The sequence below is a fragment of the Ochotona curzoniae genome, unplaced genomic scaffold (assembly GCF_017591425.1).
Source record: "Ochotona curzoniae isolate NIBS_2020 unplaced genomic scaffold, NIBS_Ocur_1.0 scaffold_274, whole genome shotgun sequence".
Classification (NCBI taxonomy): Eukaryota; Metazoa; Chordata; class Mammalia; order Lagomorpha; family Ochotonidae; genus Ochotona; species Ochotona curzoniae.
This window is the reverse complement of record NW_024467101.1, coordinates 12,199,275-12,213,354: the sequence shown is the minus strand read 5'-3', so window position 1 is coordinate 12,213,354 and position 14,080 is coordinate 12,199,275. Positions and strand designations below refer to the sequence as shown.

The 14,080-nt window shown below is 50.1% G+C and overlaps 1 protein-coding gene across 3 annotated transcripts in view; it reads right to left on the bottom strand.

Moving 5' to 3' along the window:
- The window catches only part of ACACB (acetyl-CoA carboxylase beta), a 76,554-nt gene that overhangs the window by 52,581 nt on the left and 9,893 nt on the right, over window positions 1-14,080 (bottom strand). For 2 of the 3 annotated variants that reach the window (XM_041003681.1, XM_041003680.1), the window contains 8 exons: window positions 9,989-10,121; window positions 6,895-7,033; window positions 5,137-5,246; window positions 4,435-4,516; window positions 2,757-2,855; window positions 2,026-2,135; window positions 1,814-1,924; window positions 186-395 (listed from right to left, as the gene is read on the bottom strand). In XM_041003681.1, coding sequence (XP_040859615.1) covers window positions 186-395; window positions 1,814-1,924; window positions 2,026-2,135; window positions 2,757-2,855; window positions 4,435-4,516; window positions 5,137-5,246; window positions 6,895-7,033; window positions 9,989-10,121 — 994 coding nt within the window. Of the gene's footprint in view, window positions 1-185; window positions 396-1,813; window positions 1,925-2,025; window positions 2,136-2,756; window positions 2,856-4,434; window positions 4,517-5,136; window positions 5,247-6,894; window positions 7,034-9,988; window positions 10,122-11,770; window positions 11,773-11,834; window positions 11,878-14,080 lie in introns of all 3 variants that reach the window. The other variant, XM_041003682.1, reaches the window with a different exon arrangement.

Here is a 14,080-nt window from a genome sequence, read left to right as displayed (position 1 = left end):
CAGTTGCTCCGATACACTTGTGTGCTGCTGACCCTCACTGCTGGGGTGGGTCTTGCTCTACCTCTAGAGGCCACCCCCTCACCACCCTGAGACCACACAGAGTGCCTGTGTCAACTCTGAGTGGGGACCAGAGATGGCCTCTCCTCCCTCTCACCACTGCGCTGATAAACTTGGCGAGCGTGTACCTGTTCCATGAACTCGAACACAGCTGGCGTGGCAATGGTGGCCGGCGCCTCCTCGATGATCTTCTGGTGTCGCCGCTGGATAGAGCAGTCACGCCCGAAGAGGGACACGGCATTCCCGTACTGGTCAGCAAGGATCTGCACCTCTAGGTGCCGTGCATGCTGGGCCAGCTTCATGAGAAACACAGGTGAGCCTGGGATCTCACTCTGCACCTGCAGGGGCAAACAGAGACGCTCACTCTTCCCAGGAAAACCAACATCGGGAGGCTTCCAGAAATTTTTAGAAGGAATGGACTATACATTTGTGCTCTCATGCACCCAAATGGGAGACCAAAAAGAAGTTCCTGATTCCTGGCTTCAAGCCTGGCCCAGCTCCCTGGCTTTTGCAGCCATTTGGGGAATGAACAATCAGATGAAAGATCTCTCTCTGTATCTCCCTCTCCATAAATATGCCCTTCAAATAAACAAAACAAATCTTTCAAAATAAGTAAACATACTAACAAAAGCTAAGCCTAAGGATGGCGTTGAGTCTAGCCGTTAGGGCTCTGCTGTTGTCTCGCCCCTGCAGTGTCCAGATCAAGGCACCACTCTACCTCCTGACTGCAGCTTCCTGCTAACATAGACCCTGGATGGCAGCAGGTGATGGCCCAGGTGATCCCCAAGAGCCCCGTGGGAGACCTCAGTGGGGTTTTACTTGATCCAGGCCTCTGGAGGAGAGCACTGGCAGTAGGCAACTCAGTTAGCCTGCCTCTCTCTGTCCCCGCCTCTCAGACACTCCAAAAGAAAAATCATAACAAAATCCAAATAACATTACAAATGGGTATTTTGACCCTGCATCCCAGAAATCATTTAAAGATGTCCTGACTCGTGGATTCCAACCATCTGAGGCAAAGATATAAAGCCAACACAGACAACAGATTTCTAAGGGAGAAAAATAATTCCTGTTTGCTTCAGAATACACGAGTCCTTCAAAGAGTGCATGAAGCAGAACTGAAAGGTAAGTTTATTTTCATTCAAAAAAACTAAAACCCTTACGCAAGCTTGTTCCCAACACACCTTTCTGAGCCCTTCACATGTACAGATTTCAAAATGTGGAGGGGGTACTCTAACATATACTCTTCTTTGAATTCAATTTTCTTTCTTTTTTTTTTTTTTAAGATTTATTTATTTTTACTGGAAAGGCAGATTTGACAGAGAGAAGGAGAGACAGAGAAAAAGATCTTCCATCTGCTGGTTCACTCCCCAAATGGCCACAATGGCCAGAGCTGAGGCAATCCGAAGCCAGGAGCCAGGAGCTTCTTCCAGGTCTCCCACACTGGTGCAAGGGCCAAAGGACTTGGGCTATCCTCCACTGCTTTCCCAGGCCACAGGCAGGGAGCTGGATGGGATGTGGAGCAACTGGGACACAAACGGCATCCATATGGCATGTCAGCACTTGCAGGTTAGCTTTGTGAGCTATGATGCTGACTCTGATAAACTTTTCTTTGAGCCCCATTTTCAACATTTTTCCTGAAGTGGCGCGGTTGAGCACAGCATCAGACTCAGCTCCTCAGGAACCTCCTGTAATCATGCACGGGATGCCGTGCTGCCCACCGCCTGGTTGACACATGTCCCCAAGGCATAGCACCCACCTGTCTGAAGAGCATGGGGAAGTCCTCTGCGCTCTCGGCCTTCCGGATGCCCTTGCCACCGCCACCCTCAGAGGCCTTGATCATCAGTGGAAAGCCAATCTTCTCAGCCGCCTGAGGGGCAAGCAGAGCCCGTCAGAGGACAGCTGGGCCTGGGATGGGGTGGGCATCACCTCCAGGAGGAGGAGAGAAGAAAGCTCCGGGCCTGTACTCACCTCCAAGCCCTCCTCCACATCTTTCACGCAGCCTCGGTCATAGACGTCTTCAGGGACGTGGATGACCCGCCCCTGCTGCAGCCCGTCCTCCTCCCACGCCACCGTCAAACCTGCAGAGGCAGTAGCGCTCAGGAACCTACCCGTGGCCACTCGGCAGAGGGACCACGCCACCTGGAGAGCATGGCCGGGACTGTCCCCCACCCAAGCTCTCTGCAGCCATGACTGATAGATACACCCCTCGGCTTCCCATCTGTGGCTCTGGGTTTGCTTAAGGGCTGATCTGACCTTGACGGAGAACCGCCATGCTTGGGAAGTTCAAGTGGAATTCATCAAGAGCAAATTCCAATTCTATTCCAGGGAGCTATTTCTATCAAAACACATCTTTCCAACCAAAAGCCAACACTCTCCGAAGTGAACACTGAATCCTTAGAGAAAGTGACTTCACAGGAAAATCCCTGAGACCTCTCCCTTATGGAGGTTTTAATTTGTCCCTAAGATTCCACTCGGATGGATTTCTCCTGAGAAAATGATGAATGAGCATCTGTAGATTGAATGAAAGGACTATCCAGGCTCTGCAACCAAACCATTCCACTTGCGGAGTGATATAGCCTGCTCGGGTGACGCGGTTTTACCAACACAGCCTCCTGCCACCGCAGCTGCCTCCACGAGCAAGGCTGGGTGAAGATGCTGCTTCAAGATAAAGCTTGAAGAGAAGCTTCAAGGTCCCTTACCACTTCCACTCCAGGGCAGCGTGGGAATCTGCAGGGTCTGGGCCACGATGGTGGAGGCGATCTTGTCTCCCAAGGCCCACATGGCCTCACTGGGGGGACCTGAGGGATCCAGGGAGAGAAGGACAGAATCTAATCAGCTGGAAGACACTGGTGGCCAATCCCATGCACAGGGACAGGTCCTGCACTGTGGGGTCTCACACCTGGGAGAGTCTGTTTGCTGAACCAGAGGTGAGGGGTTAACTGTGTGATCGTGGGGGTCTGCGAAATGGCTCAACTGGCTCATCCTCTGCCTGCAAGTGCCAGCATCCCATATGGGTACCGGTTCATGTCCCAGCTGCTCCACTTCCTATCCAGTTCCCTGCTTATGACCTGGGGAAGCTGTGAAGGATGGCCCAAGTCTCTGAGACCCTGCACCCATGTGGGAGACCCGCAAGAAGCTCCTGGCTTCAGATTAGCTCAACTCTGGCCATTTGAGGAGGGAACCAGGAGATGAAGGATCTTTCTCTCTATTTCTCCTTCTCTCTGTAAATATACTTTTCCAATAAAAATAAGTAATATGTAAATATATTTTTAAAACTGTGTGATGGTAAATAACCCCTGAAATTCACCAGGACACACCATCAGCACAACCTCAGTCAGACCTCTGTATCTAAGGGCTCCACACTGTGTGTTCAGCTGACAGCTGACCACGGACAGAAATTAGTTTGAGAAAACTGCACGGGGACCAGGTAAAGCCACAGTCTGAGACGTTGGCCTCCCACCTAGGAGCACTGGTTTGAATCCTGACTGCTCTGCTTCGATCCAACTTCTTACTAATGTGCCTGGGAAAGCAGCAGAGGATGGCCCAAAAGCTTGGCCCGCTGCCACCCAGGTGGGAGATCTGGACTGAGTTCCTGGCTCCTGGCTTCAGCCTGGCCCAGCCTCAACCACTGTGGCCATTTGGAGAGTAAACAAGCAAATGGAATAGTTCTCTCTCTTTCTCTCTTCTTATCACCCTGCCTTTCAAATAAGCAATCTGAAGGGAAAATGACATGTTCACATTGCTTGTCTCATCAGGAACCCTGAACAATGCAATGTAACAAGGACTCACACAGCACTGACCCAGTGTAAAGGATGGTAAGTCTTTTAAGATGACTTTAGAATGGGTGTGCGCTGCCTGCAAATCCACACCATTTCAGAGACAGAACCTGAGCAGGTGTGGATGAAGGTGTTGGAGGAAGGGGCCCTAGACCCAGGCTCCCAAGGACCCCGAGTCGGGGAGTGCACACAGGCACAGCTGACAGTCACAGAACCTAGAAACAACAGGTGGGCAAACAGCTTGTGGTCAGTCAGAAGGGGGGCTAGGGAGCTCTGGTCCCCAGTGGCTAGAGACCATCTAAAAATCTGGACACCCTGGGAGAAGATATAGGCTTTTTAGAAAAAAAAATCTGAACATGGCTAACACCATGGTATCACCAAAAACACCAGTGGGTGTCTGCTTCCGTTACATCCACCTGCTGACATAACCATGGCAACAGCTGCTAAGTGTCTGACCCAACCTCAGACACACCTGCTCCTCACAGAAGGGTAAGAAAGGAATTCAAACAGAACCTGTTCCCCACACTGACTTTCTGGGACAGGACTAGCAGGAGAAGGGGACCCAGCTGAGTACTCGGATCAGTGTGGAGATGGACACTACCTAAGAAGGCAATCCCATGCTTGCACAGTAGCTCCGGCAGCTTGGGGTTTTCGGAGGCATGGCCCCAGCCAGCCCACACGGCCTGCAAACACACAGAAGGGTAAACAGACATCATCCTTCAAGAACTTGCCTCCAGGGCGAGCGTCTGGCACAGTGGTTAACTTGTCCCTTGGTACCCTAGCATCCCATTTGCAAGCGTCCAGATTCAAGGCCCAGCTCTGCTCCTGACATCAGCTTCCTTCCAACACACACCCTGTGATGCAGCAGTTGGTAGCACAAGTAGCTGGATCCCAACATTCACATGGGAGACCCGGATTGAGTTCAGGGCACCTGGTCTTGGCCTGGCCCAATCATGGCTGTTGTGGCCTTTTTGGGAGTGAATGAGCCAAGGAGAGACCTCTCTGCTTGTGTTTGCCTTTCAAAGAAATAAGTTAAATTTAAGCTGACAATATAACACGTTGGGTAGAGTGAGTCCATGCCTCATGATTCAGTTTGACAGCATGGTGAGTGGCATCCCCTTAATGCAATGGACTGTGTTCTCTGGACAAACCATGAAGCTGAAAGCCCTTGGCCACCTAGCATCAACCTGGGACTTGGAGTCTTGTGGGTCCTGGCTCCTACACCCCCTTCTGAAGTCATTCTAGATCCCAGGGGATGTCACCGTTCACTGTAGGCACCCCAACTACCCCGAGCCCCTCACACCTGCACAGGGATCCTCTTGGCAATGTCCATGATGAGCTCCACGTTGGCGTAGTTGTTGTTATTGGGTCCTCCTGGGACAGGGACGTACTGGTCCGCCATCTTGATGTATTCTGGGACCACACAGGAGGGAAGAGGAGGGAATTACTGACCGGCAGACGTCAGACGCAGCCCACGTCCTTACTGCACAGGGAGGATCCTAAGGCAACCGTGGACAACCCCAGATGAGCACCTGTGGAGGACTGGCCTGGTATTAAACAGGTTTGCCTCTTGTCAAGGCTTGGGAGTGAAGAAAGGAAGGAAGCAGTCTATCGGGACATGGCAGCAGGAGTGTATTTTTAAAGATTCCTAGAGGGGCAGGTGCTACGGCTCAGTGGGTTAGGCCACCACGTGCACATCTGCATCCCATGTGGGAGCGCTGGTTTAAACTCCAGCTTCTCAACTAGCTTCCTGCTGATGCATCGGAGAAAACAACAGTGCTTGGGTCCCTGTCACTCATATGGGACACCTGGATGGAGCGCCTGGTTCCTGGTTTCAGCCTGGCCCAACCCAGGAAGTGAACCAACAGACAAAAGATCTCCCTCCCTCCCCTCTCTCTTTGTCATTCTTCCTTTTAGTTAAATAAGTATATCTATTTTAAAAAATTAAAGTCCTATTTTAAAATTATATCCTTTTAAAAAGATTTCTTTTTTGAAAGAGATCTTTCATCTGTTGGCTACATCAGATGACTACAACAGCTAAAACCAGAAGCCAGGAGCCTCATCCCAGTCTCCCATTTGGATGCAAGGGCCCCAGCACCCATGTGGGAGACCATCCTATGTGCTTTTCCATACACATCTGCAGGAAGTTATATGGGAAGTAAAGCAGCCAGAACTCAAACTGGTGCCCATTTTGGAATGTGGGTATTGAAACAGCAGCTGAACCTGCTATACCCATAAAATTCATCTTGTTCCTGCTTTTATCATTAAACAACATAATGTGTGTGATGGTAACCATGGTTACAGGAAGTGGGTAGATACCACAGTGACCTCAGCCAGAGATCTGGCATGCTTGGAAGGCAACCAAGGCCAAGTATGGGTCAATGATGGACAAAGGCCAACATTCCTTGCCCTATCAGGGCCCAAGCAGGGCTGATGCTAGCACTCATGTCAGAAGGGGTATAAAACATTTGTCTCCACTACCCAGCTTGTCTTTCCCACTTGTGGTCCTTTCCTCTCCTGCTAATTCCTCCGCTGCACAGGGAAAGGCCCAGAAACGGAATTCTCTTTGTGTAACAAAGGCCTGTTTGTACTTGGCTGGTATTTTCTTCCTGGGGTGGTCGGCAAAGCTAACAGTGTGGGAATTTTTTTTTTTAACTGTGTTAACATGTAGTATTATCTTAACCATTTTTGAGTATGTGGTTCAGGGTGGTAAGCATATTTACTTCCTTGTGATTCAAGCATCTGGAACTTTCTCATGTCACAACTGAAACTGTTTTCATAATGTTCTTCTCACCCTCCCTGAAGGCTTCTCTTTCTTTCTGTAACTCTGCCTTTCAAATAGAATAGAATAGAATAGAATAGAATAGAATAGGATAGCATAGAATAGAAAGAAAAGAAGAGAACAGAAGAGAAAAGAAAAGAAAAGAAAAGAAAAGAAAAAAGAAAAAAAGATTATGAAAGGTGTCCTTGGACTTTGGATGGTCTTGCCCAGGTTGGTGTGGGAGGTGAGGGAGAGCAAGAATGGGATGTGGAAGGGGTGACAGGGTCAAGGCCCAGGTACCTGCGTTGGCCTTGAGGTCCTCTGGGGTCACCATGACTACAAACCGGATGGCCCGCTCATTGCGAAACATCTCGTAGGCCCACCTGCGGATGGAGCGCATGCACTTCACAGCTGCGATGCCGTTGTTGGCGATGAGTACCTGTGGTGGGGGAGAGGAGCCAGGAAGAAGCTCAGGCTGCATGTCTGCCTGCATCACAGCTGCCTAGTCCGTGCAGCAGCTGCAGCACGCCATTCTTCTTGTGTTCCCACAGCACATGGCCCAGCGCAGGATGGTTACCCGAAATCTGCCAGCCACATGCACGGAGGATGGGATGGAGGAGTGAATGGATGAACAGATGGACAGATAGAAGGAACGAAGGAGGGAGGGAGGGAAGGAATATATAGATAAAAGGACAAAGGGAAGGATGGATACATGGATGGATGGATGAACACACAGATGGACAAAAGGAAGGAAAATAGGAAGGAAGGTGGTGGGATGGATGGATAGGTTGATGAATGGAGAAATGGATGAAAGGAAAGTAAGTGAGAAGGAAGAGTGGGTGGGTGGATGGAAGGCAAAATGGACAGCTAGATGGATGATGTTTTTACCCCTTTGTTTGACACTACCATGATGACCCCTAGCATTTTTTGAGGGTTTAATCCGTCCCAAAGTAGAGTGCGACACATCTTGCCCACATCACTTCATCTTTTTAATACTCCCTTGGGTATTATCTCCACTTGGATTAATTAAGAACATTAATGCTCAGAGGAGGTAAGGCATCTGTCCGAGATCACATAGCCAGCAAGTGGCAGAGTGAGGGCCTGCCCTCCTGCAGTCCGACCTGCACCCCGGGCTGCTGCCCAAGCTGCCTCTGGCCTTTTGACGGATCCCAGACCCAACCAGGAGGGCAGCAGGTGCAGGGGATAATGGGAGAGGCCCTGGTTTCATTCCCAGTGGCGTTGTGACCCTGCTGCAGCCGTGGGTGGGCCCCTCCTCACCCTCTCTGAGCTTTCCACCCACCCAGAGGTCAGACAGGCAACCTCCTAGCCTGCTCTCTAAGAAACAGCAGCAAGTTCTGGTTTCTTTTTTTTTTCCATTGCAAAAATTAATAAATTAAAAAGGTGCCTGGCATCTTCATTACATTCAGGGTTCTTCCTTTGTTGTCTAATCCTCATGCAGACTTGGAGGGCATGCCTCACGAACAATGGGGAGGAGATTGCTTCCATTGTACAGGAGGCAAAACCAAGACTAGATCTCACATTCGCTGAGCAGCCCCACGTGGAGATTTGATGCTTCCTGGCTTAGGTCTAACATCCTTTCTACACTTTGAAAAACACCTTTCAAAAAGGGAGGATGGGGACTGGCAACATGGCCGGTAAAGCTACTATTGTGATAGCAGCATCCTACATGGATGCCAGTTCGAGTCCTGACTGTTCCACTTCTGATCCAGTTCCCTGCTAATGGCCTGAGAAAAACAGTAGAGGATGACCCAAGCGCTTGGACTCCTCCCACTCACATGGGAGACTGGAGAGCAAGCTAATGGATAGAAAATCTCTGTGTGTATATTTTTCTATCTCTATGTAACTCTGACTTTCAAATAAATAAAACTTACAAAAAAGGGGTGTGGGGAGGCAGGGGAAAGGTGATGAAAAGGCTGGGCCAAGGCTTTCTCAATGTCGTTACCAAACCAGGACTGGGTCAAGAGGGAAGGACTTCAGGTGGCCTACTTTCCCCTTTCCCTATTGGTTCTGGCACAGTATATGGGGGAGCCCCTGGGGAGGTGGTGGCTGTAGGCCAGCTTGCTGTTCTAATCCCCATGAGGAGCCCAGAGTGGGAGGTAGGACCAGGCTTCAGTCAGAGAGTGCAGCAACCCTAGCCCTGCAGCCTCTCCCCTCCCAGGCACTAGGGCCCTGTTGCTACATAGGCTAGCAGTAAACAGGACCTGGCCAGGGGGGCCCAGAACAAACAGCTTTAGCATGGGCCCCAGGAGATCCTCAATTCAAAGCTCTGAGGGACACTCAGGGATGCCCTGGAGTCCACCGGGTTGAAGGAGCGGGGAGGGGGTGCCTCTGGAGGTCAAAATCCCATGTTCAGATCCCAGTGCCACCCCTGGGCAAGCATCTCCTGGTTCTGAACCTCTGCTTCCTCCTCTGGAAAACCATACCCAGGATCCAGTGCAGTGGTGTAGCGGGTAAAGCCACACCTCCAACGCCAACATCTCATATGGGCATGGGTTCTAGTCCCATCTGCTCCGCTTCCAGTCCAGCCCCCTGCTAATGTACCTGGGAAGGCAGCAGAAGATGGCCCAAGTGTTTGGGCCCCTACACTCTTGTGGCAGACCCAGAAGAAGCTCTTGGCTCCTGGCTTTGGACTATCCCAGCTCAAGCTTTTGTAACCATTTGGGGAGTGAACCAGTAGATGGAAGTCTCTCTCTCTGTAACTACCTTTCAAATAAATACATCTTCAAAGAATAGCCACTGTGAGAGTTGTGGCAATGGGCAGATGACATATGATAACAGGGATAACAGAATGCCCACCTTCGAACAGGGCTGTTGCTGCCACCACTGCTGTGATTGTTGTTCCAACCACACCCAGCAGAAACAGAACAAAGCTTCACTGCCTTGCTGAGCTGAGTTCAAATACTGCCTCCACCCCTGACTGTCTACACGACCCTGGACAACCAACACCACAGCATTTGAGCTCCTCCTAGAATATCAGGGGCCCAGGGCTTCCATCAGAGGGAAAAGGAGATGGTGTGAGTTGTCTCCAATGGCAAATCTTGGCCACTGTTATCCTGCTCCTTTTTAATTGTGGGTTTCCAATAAGAAACTGGGAACTAGGCACAGCAGGGCTAGGGTTTCATGCCTCATACCCGGTACCTGGAGAACAGCCCTGGGGGCTTTGGTGACATTGGCCTTGCATTCTGTGCATCAGCCCTGTGCACCTGTCACCCTGGCCAGTAATGAGGATGCAATTGCACCACCTCAAGCGCCCAGCTCGAAGCAAGAAACATGACAGGGAGGCCCTTAGCCCCTCCCTGCAGCCACCCTACCACTGTTTCTGCTGCCCCTAACACCTGCCCACTCCACCCCAAGTGCCTGGACTCTCCTGTACCTTCTCGATGACCCGGTTGCCCCCAAAGCGTGTGACAAACTCAGCTGGGGAAGCCACAGTGAAGTCTCTATGTAGGTCCAGCTTCTTGTGCTCCCGGCCCCTCCTCACCAGGTGCAGACCGGACATGCTTGGCCTGCAGAGCAAACAGAAAGACGCGCGTGAGGGTGTGAGCCTGCAGCCTGCCAGAGGGACTCTGCACCTGCACCAGCACCAACAGCCCAGCTCCCCGGGGACCTCAAGGTCACCTTATAGGAGGTTTAAGAACAGACAGTTGCTCAAAGGTTGCACAGGAACCCTGAACCTACATGCTCCAAGACGCACATTCAGAATGCCAATCTTAAATTAGGTGTGCTTATCATTTAGGAACTCAAATAAATACGAAAAAGCTTAGAAGGGGGTTGAGGGAGAGGAGGGCATGGCCGTGACCAAGGAGGAAAGCTACACATTCTAATCCTTCCAGCCTGTTACATGGAATTTATTGTTTTCACGCCTGTGTGCTTTAGTTTTTTGTTTGTTTTGTTTTTAACTAAAGACCTTTTTTTAAAAAATGTGTAACAATGGACACATGCAACAAGATAAGCTGCTACTTGAGAAACTATCATCTCACATCGGAGTACTGGTTCAAATGCAAGCTACCGCACCCATGATCCAGCTTCCTGGTGATGGATCTGGGTGGGACACCAGCATAAAGTTCAAGGTGCCTGGCTTCAGCCTGGCCCAGACCCGTCTGTTGCACACATTTGGGGAGCACACCAGAGGATAGAAGAGGTGTCTCTCTCCAGTCTGCCCTAGTCTCTCCATCTCTCTCTGATGCTCTGTCTTTCAGATAAATCTTTTTTTTTTTTCAAAGACATCCTCAGCCTACGTGTTCTGTGCCTGGCTGTTCTGGTCACCACAATCCTGGGGCAGTGCTTTGAATTCTACACTGAATTTCTGTGCTTCTTCTCTTCCTTGGCTTGCCCTCTGGTTTTGGTGGAAGACAAGTTTGCAGAAAAGGTGTTTGGGTGGGTGGGTGGGGCCATCAGGGGGCATTAACATTTTTCATCCTTGCCTGTTCTAACACTGCCTCCCTCCTGCCCTCTGCTTTGGCTGTGTGGAGCCCTGGAAAGGAAAGCCTTCTCTTTCAAAGCATCGCAAGTCTTAAACTATTGTGTTCGGCGCTCAAGGCTGATGAAAACAGGGCTGTTCTGACCCTTGGCCCTTTTAGAACCTGTTATTTATTTGTTTGTTTGTTTTTATTTTCCTATCCAGAAGATTCCAAAACCTCCTCTCCAACTCCAGGATCCTGCAATTCTACCAGGACTGTATACATACACTGTCAGCCTTATCTTCTTTAAAAGAGACAAAGAGAGAGAAATTGCTGGGGTTGGCACTATGGCACAGAGGATTGAACCCCTTCCTGCGAAGCAGGCATCCCATACAAGAGCTGGCTCGCAGCCCAGCTGTTCCATTTCTGATCCAGCTTCCTGCTAACGCACCTGGGAAAAGAGCGAAGATGACCCACGTGCAACAGAGGATGTCTTCCACCAAAATCAGGCCCAGTAAGAGCTTAACAACCACAATTAACAAACAGAATAATGATAGCAAGATATTATGGTCAAAATCACCAGATTCACCACTCCTGAGGCTTGGAGCCATTTCTGAGGAAAGCAAGCATGCCTTCCACACGGTGCTGCCACGATGGATGGACCATCTGAAAACCAAGATGGCTCCTGTATCCCTACCAGGCAAGTGACGTCCAAGGGTGGATATGCTGCCCGTAGCAATGGCTCAGGCTGGAACCGCTTGTCTTGGAAATGTGTGATCTGATATTTTGGGGCTGCTCTGGACTGCAGGGAAGTGAAACCATGGACGGGGTGTGGGAGTGGGTAGAGGTGGGAGTGATGGCCCTACTGCTCCGAGAAGACATCTATCTGGTCCCCACAACAAGATCAGGAGTTCCTGGAGGACAGAGCCTTTGTTCTTCGAGCACTTTGGCGGCGCTCCCTGCTACGTAACAGAGCAGCCCGTTCCTACAGGAGGTATATAAATTTAGTTTATGCACCAAGTAACTACATCTTAAAGTCAGGGGCCAATTCTGTGGTGCTGCAGGTTAAGCCTCCACTTGCAATGCTGGCAGCCCATGTGAGCATCCATTCTAGTCCTAGCTGCTCCACTTCTGATTCAGCTTTCTGCTAATGTGCTTGAGAAACCAGCAGAAGGTAAGTGCCTGGACCCCTTCCACCCACATGAGAAAACAGATGGATCCTGGCTTTGGCCTGGTCCAACTCCGGCCATTAGAAAATAAACCAGGAAATAGGAGACATCTCTTTCTCTCTGTAACTCTGCCTTTTACATAAATTTCCTGGTGGAAGCCAGGTATCAAAAGCCTCTTCCAGGACTCTCACGTGGGATCAGGGGTCCACACACTTGGGTCATTTTCTGCTGCTTTCCCAGGCACATTAGCAGCGAGCTGGATCAGAAGTGGAGCAGCTGGGACACATGGACTTGGCTCATTGTTGCAACCATATGGGGAAAGAACGAGCAGAAGGAAGATCTACCTGCCTGTCTGTCTTGCTCTGACTCTGTGTGTGTGACAGAGAGAGAAAGAGAGAAGAAGGAATTTGTTTTACAAATAGATAGATCTGGATTAGCACTGTGGCATAGCAGGTTAAGCCACTACTTGCAATACTGGCATCCTTTATGAGTGCTGGCTAGAGCCTTGGCTATTCCACTTCTGCTCCAGCTCCCTGCTAATGTGGGTGAGAAGGTAGTGGAGAATGTGGCAAAGGCTTGGACTCCTGCACTCAGGTGGGAGACCTGGATGAAAGTACTGGCTTTAGCCAGCCATTGCTGCTATTGGGAAGTAAACCAGTGGGTAGAACATTCTGTTTCTCTCTCTCTCTCTCTCTCTCTCTCTCTCTAGTTCTCCCTTTCAAATTATTAAACAAAAATATTTTAAACAAACATTTTTTTTTTAAAAAAAAAAAAGGAAAAAGCTACCCATAGCCTAGAGATTAAGATTCTTTCGGGGGACCCAGCACCTTAGTAGCTTAATCCTTGCCTTTCATCCACTGGGAGCCCAAGTGGGCAGCAGTTTGTATCCTGGCTGCTCCACTTCCCTTCCAGCTCCCTACTATGGCCTGGGAAAGCAGTGGAGGACGGCTTAACGCCTTGGGACCCTGCAACTGCATGGGAGACCTGGAACAACCTCCTGGCTCCTGGCTTCAGATCAGTTCAGCTCCGGCCCCTATGGCCACTTGGGGAGTGAACCAGTGGACAGAAAATCTTTCTCTATTTCTCTTCTTCTTTCTGCATATCTGCCTTTCCAATTAAAAAAAAAAATATTCTTTTGGGACACTCAGATCATAGATTGGGTGTCTGGGTTGGAGTTCTGATTCGGCTTCCTGCTAACCTGTTCTCTGGGAGGGAGCCGGTGATGGTTCATTCACATGGGTCCCAGGATGGAGTGCCTTGCTCCTGGCTTCCACCTGCTCCAGTCCTGACTGTGCAGGCATTTAAGGAATGAACTGGTGGACACAGGACCTTTCTCTCTCTGTATCTCTCTGCTTTTCAAATAAGCTAAAATAAATAAATATAACAACCTAATCTCTTTAAGGAAAGAGGGGAAGGAGTGGAAGAGAGGGAAAAGGAAGGAACAAAGGAAAAAACACCATTGTTGGCACACAGTTTTCTGAATCAAAGGACCAAAGAACACTTGAGGCTGCATGAGAAAGTGACTCATTGTATTGTGTGCTATGGGACTGAAGCTCATAAGTTACACCCCACTGAGGCAGAAGGAAATGGTACAAGGGCATACAAGGGGAACAAAGATCCTGGGAGGTGCCTCCTCCCCCCATTTCCTTATCTGTCATTGCTGGATCAACAACAGTCACTTTCCAGATTCTTCTCAAGTGTCACAATATGCACGCGAGAGAGGTGGAGCCCAAAAGCCCATGGCGCTTAGATGCGGCCTTAAAGATGCAGTCGGCTCGGGTCTGCTCGGGTCCCATGGGGTTGCGAGACCAACAGGAGGAAGAGGGTGGCCCTGTCCCAGATTCCTCTAACCAGCCTGCCAGCCCCATCTGCTCCACTGATGTCCAGTGGAGCCAG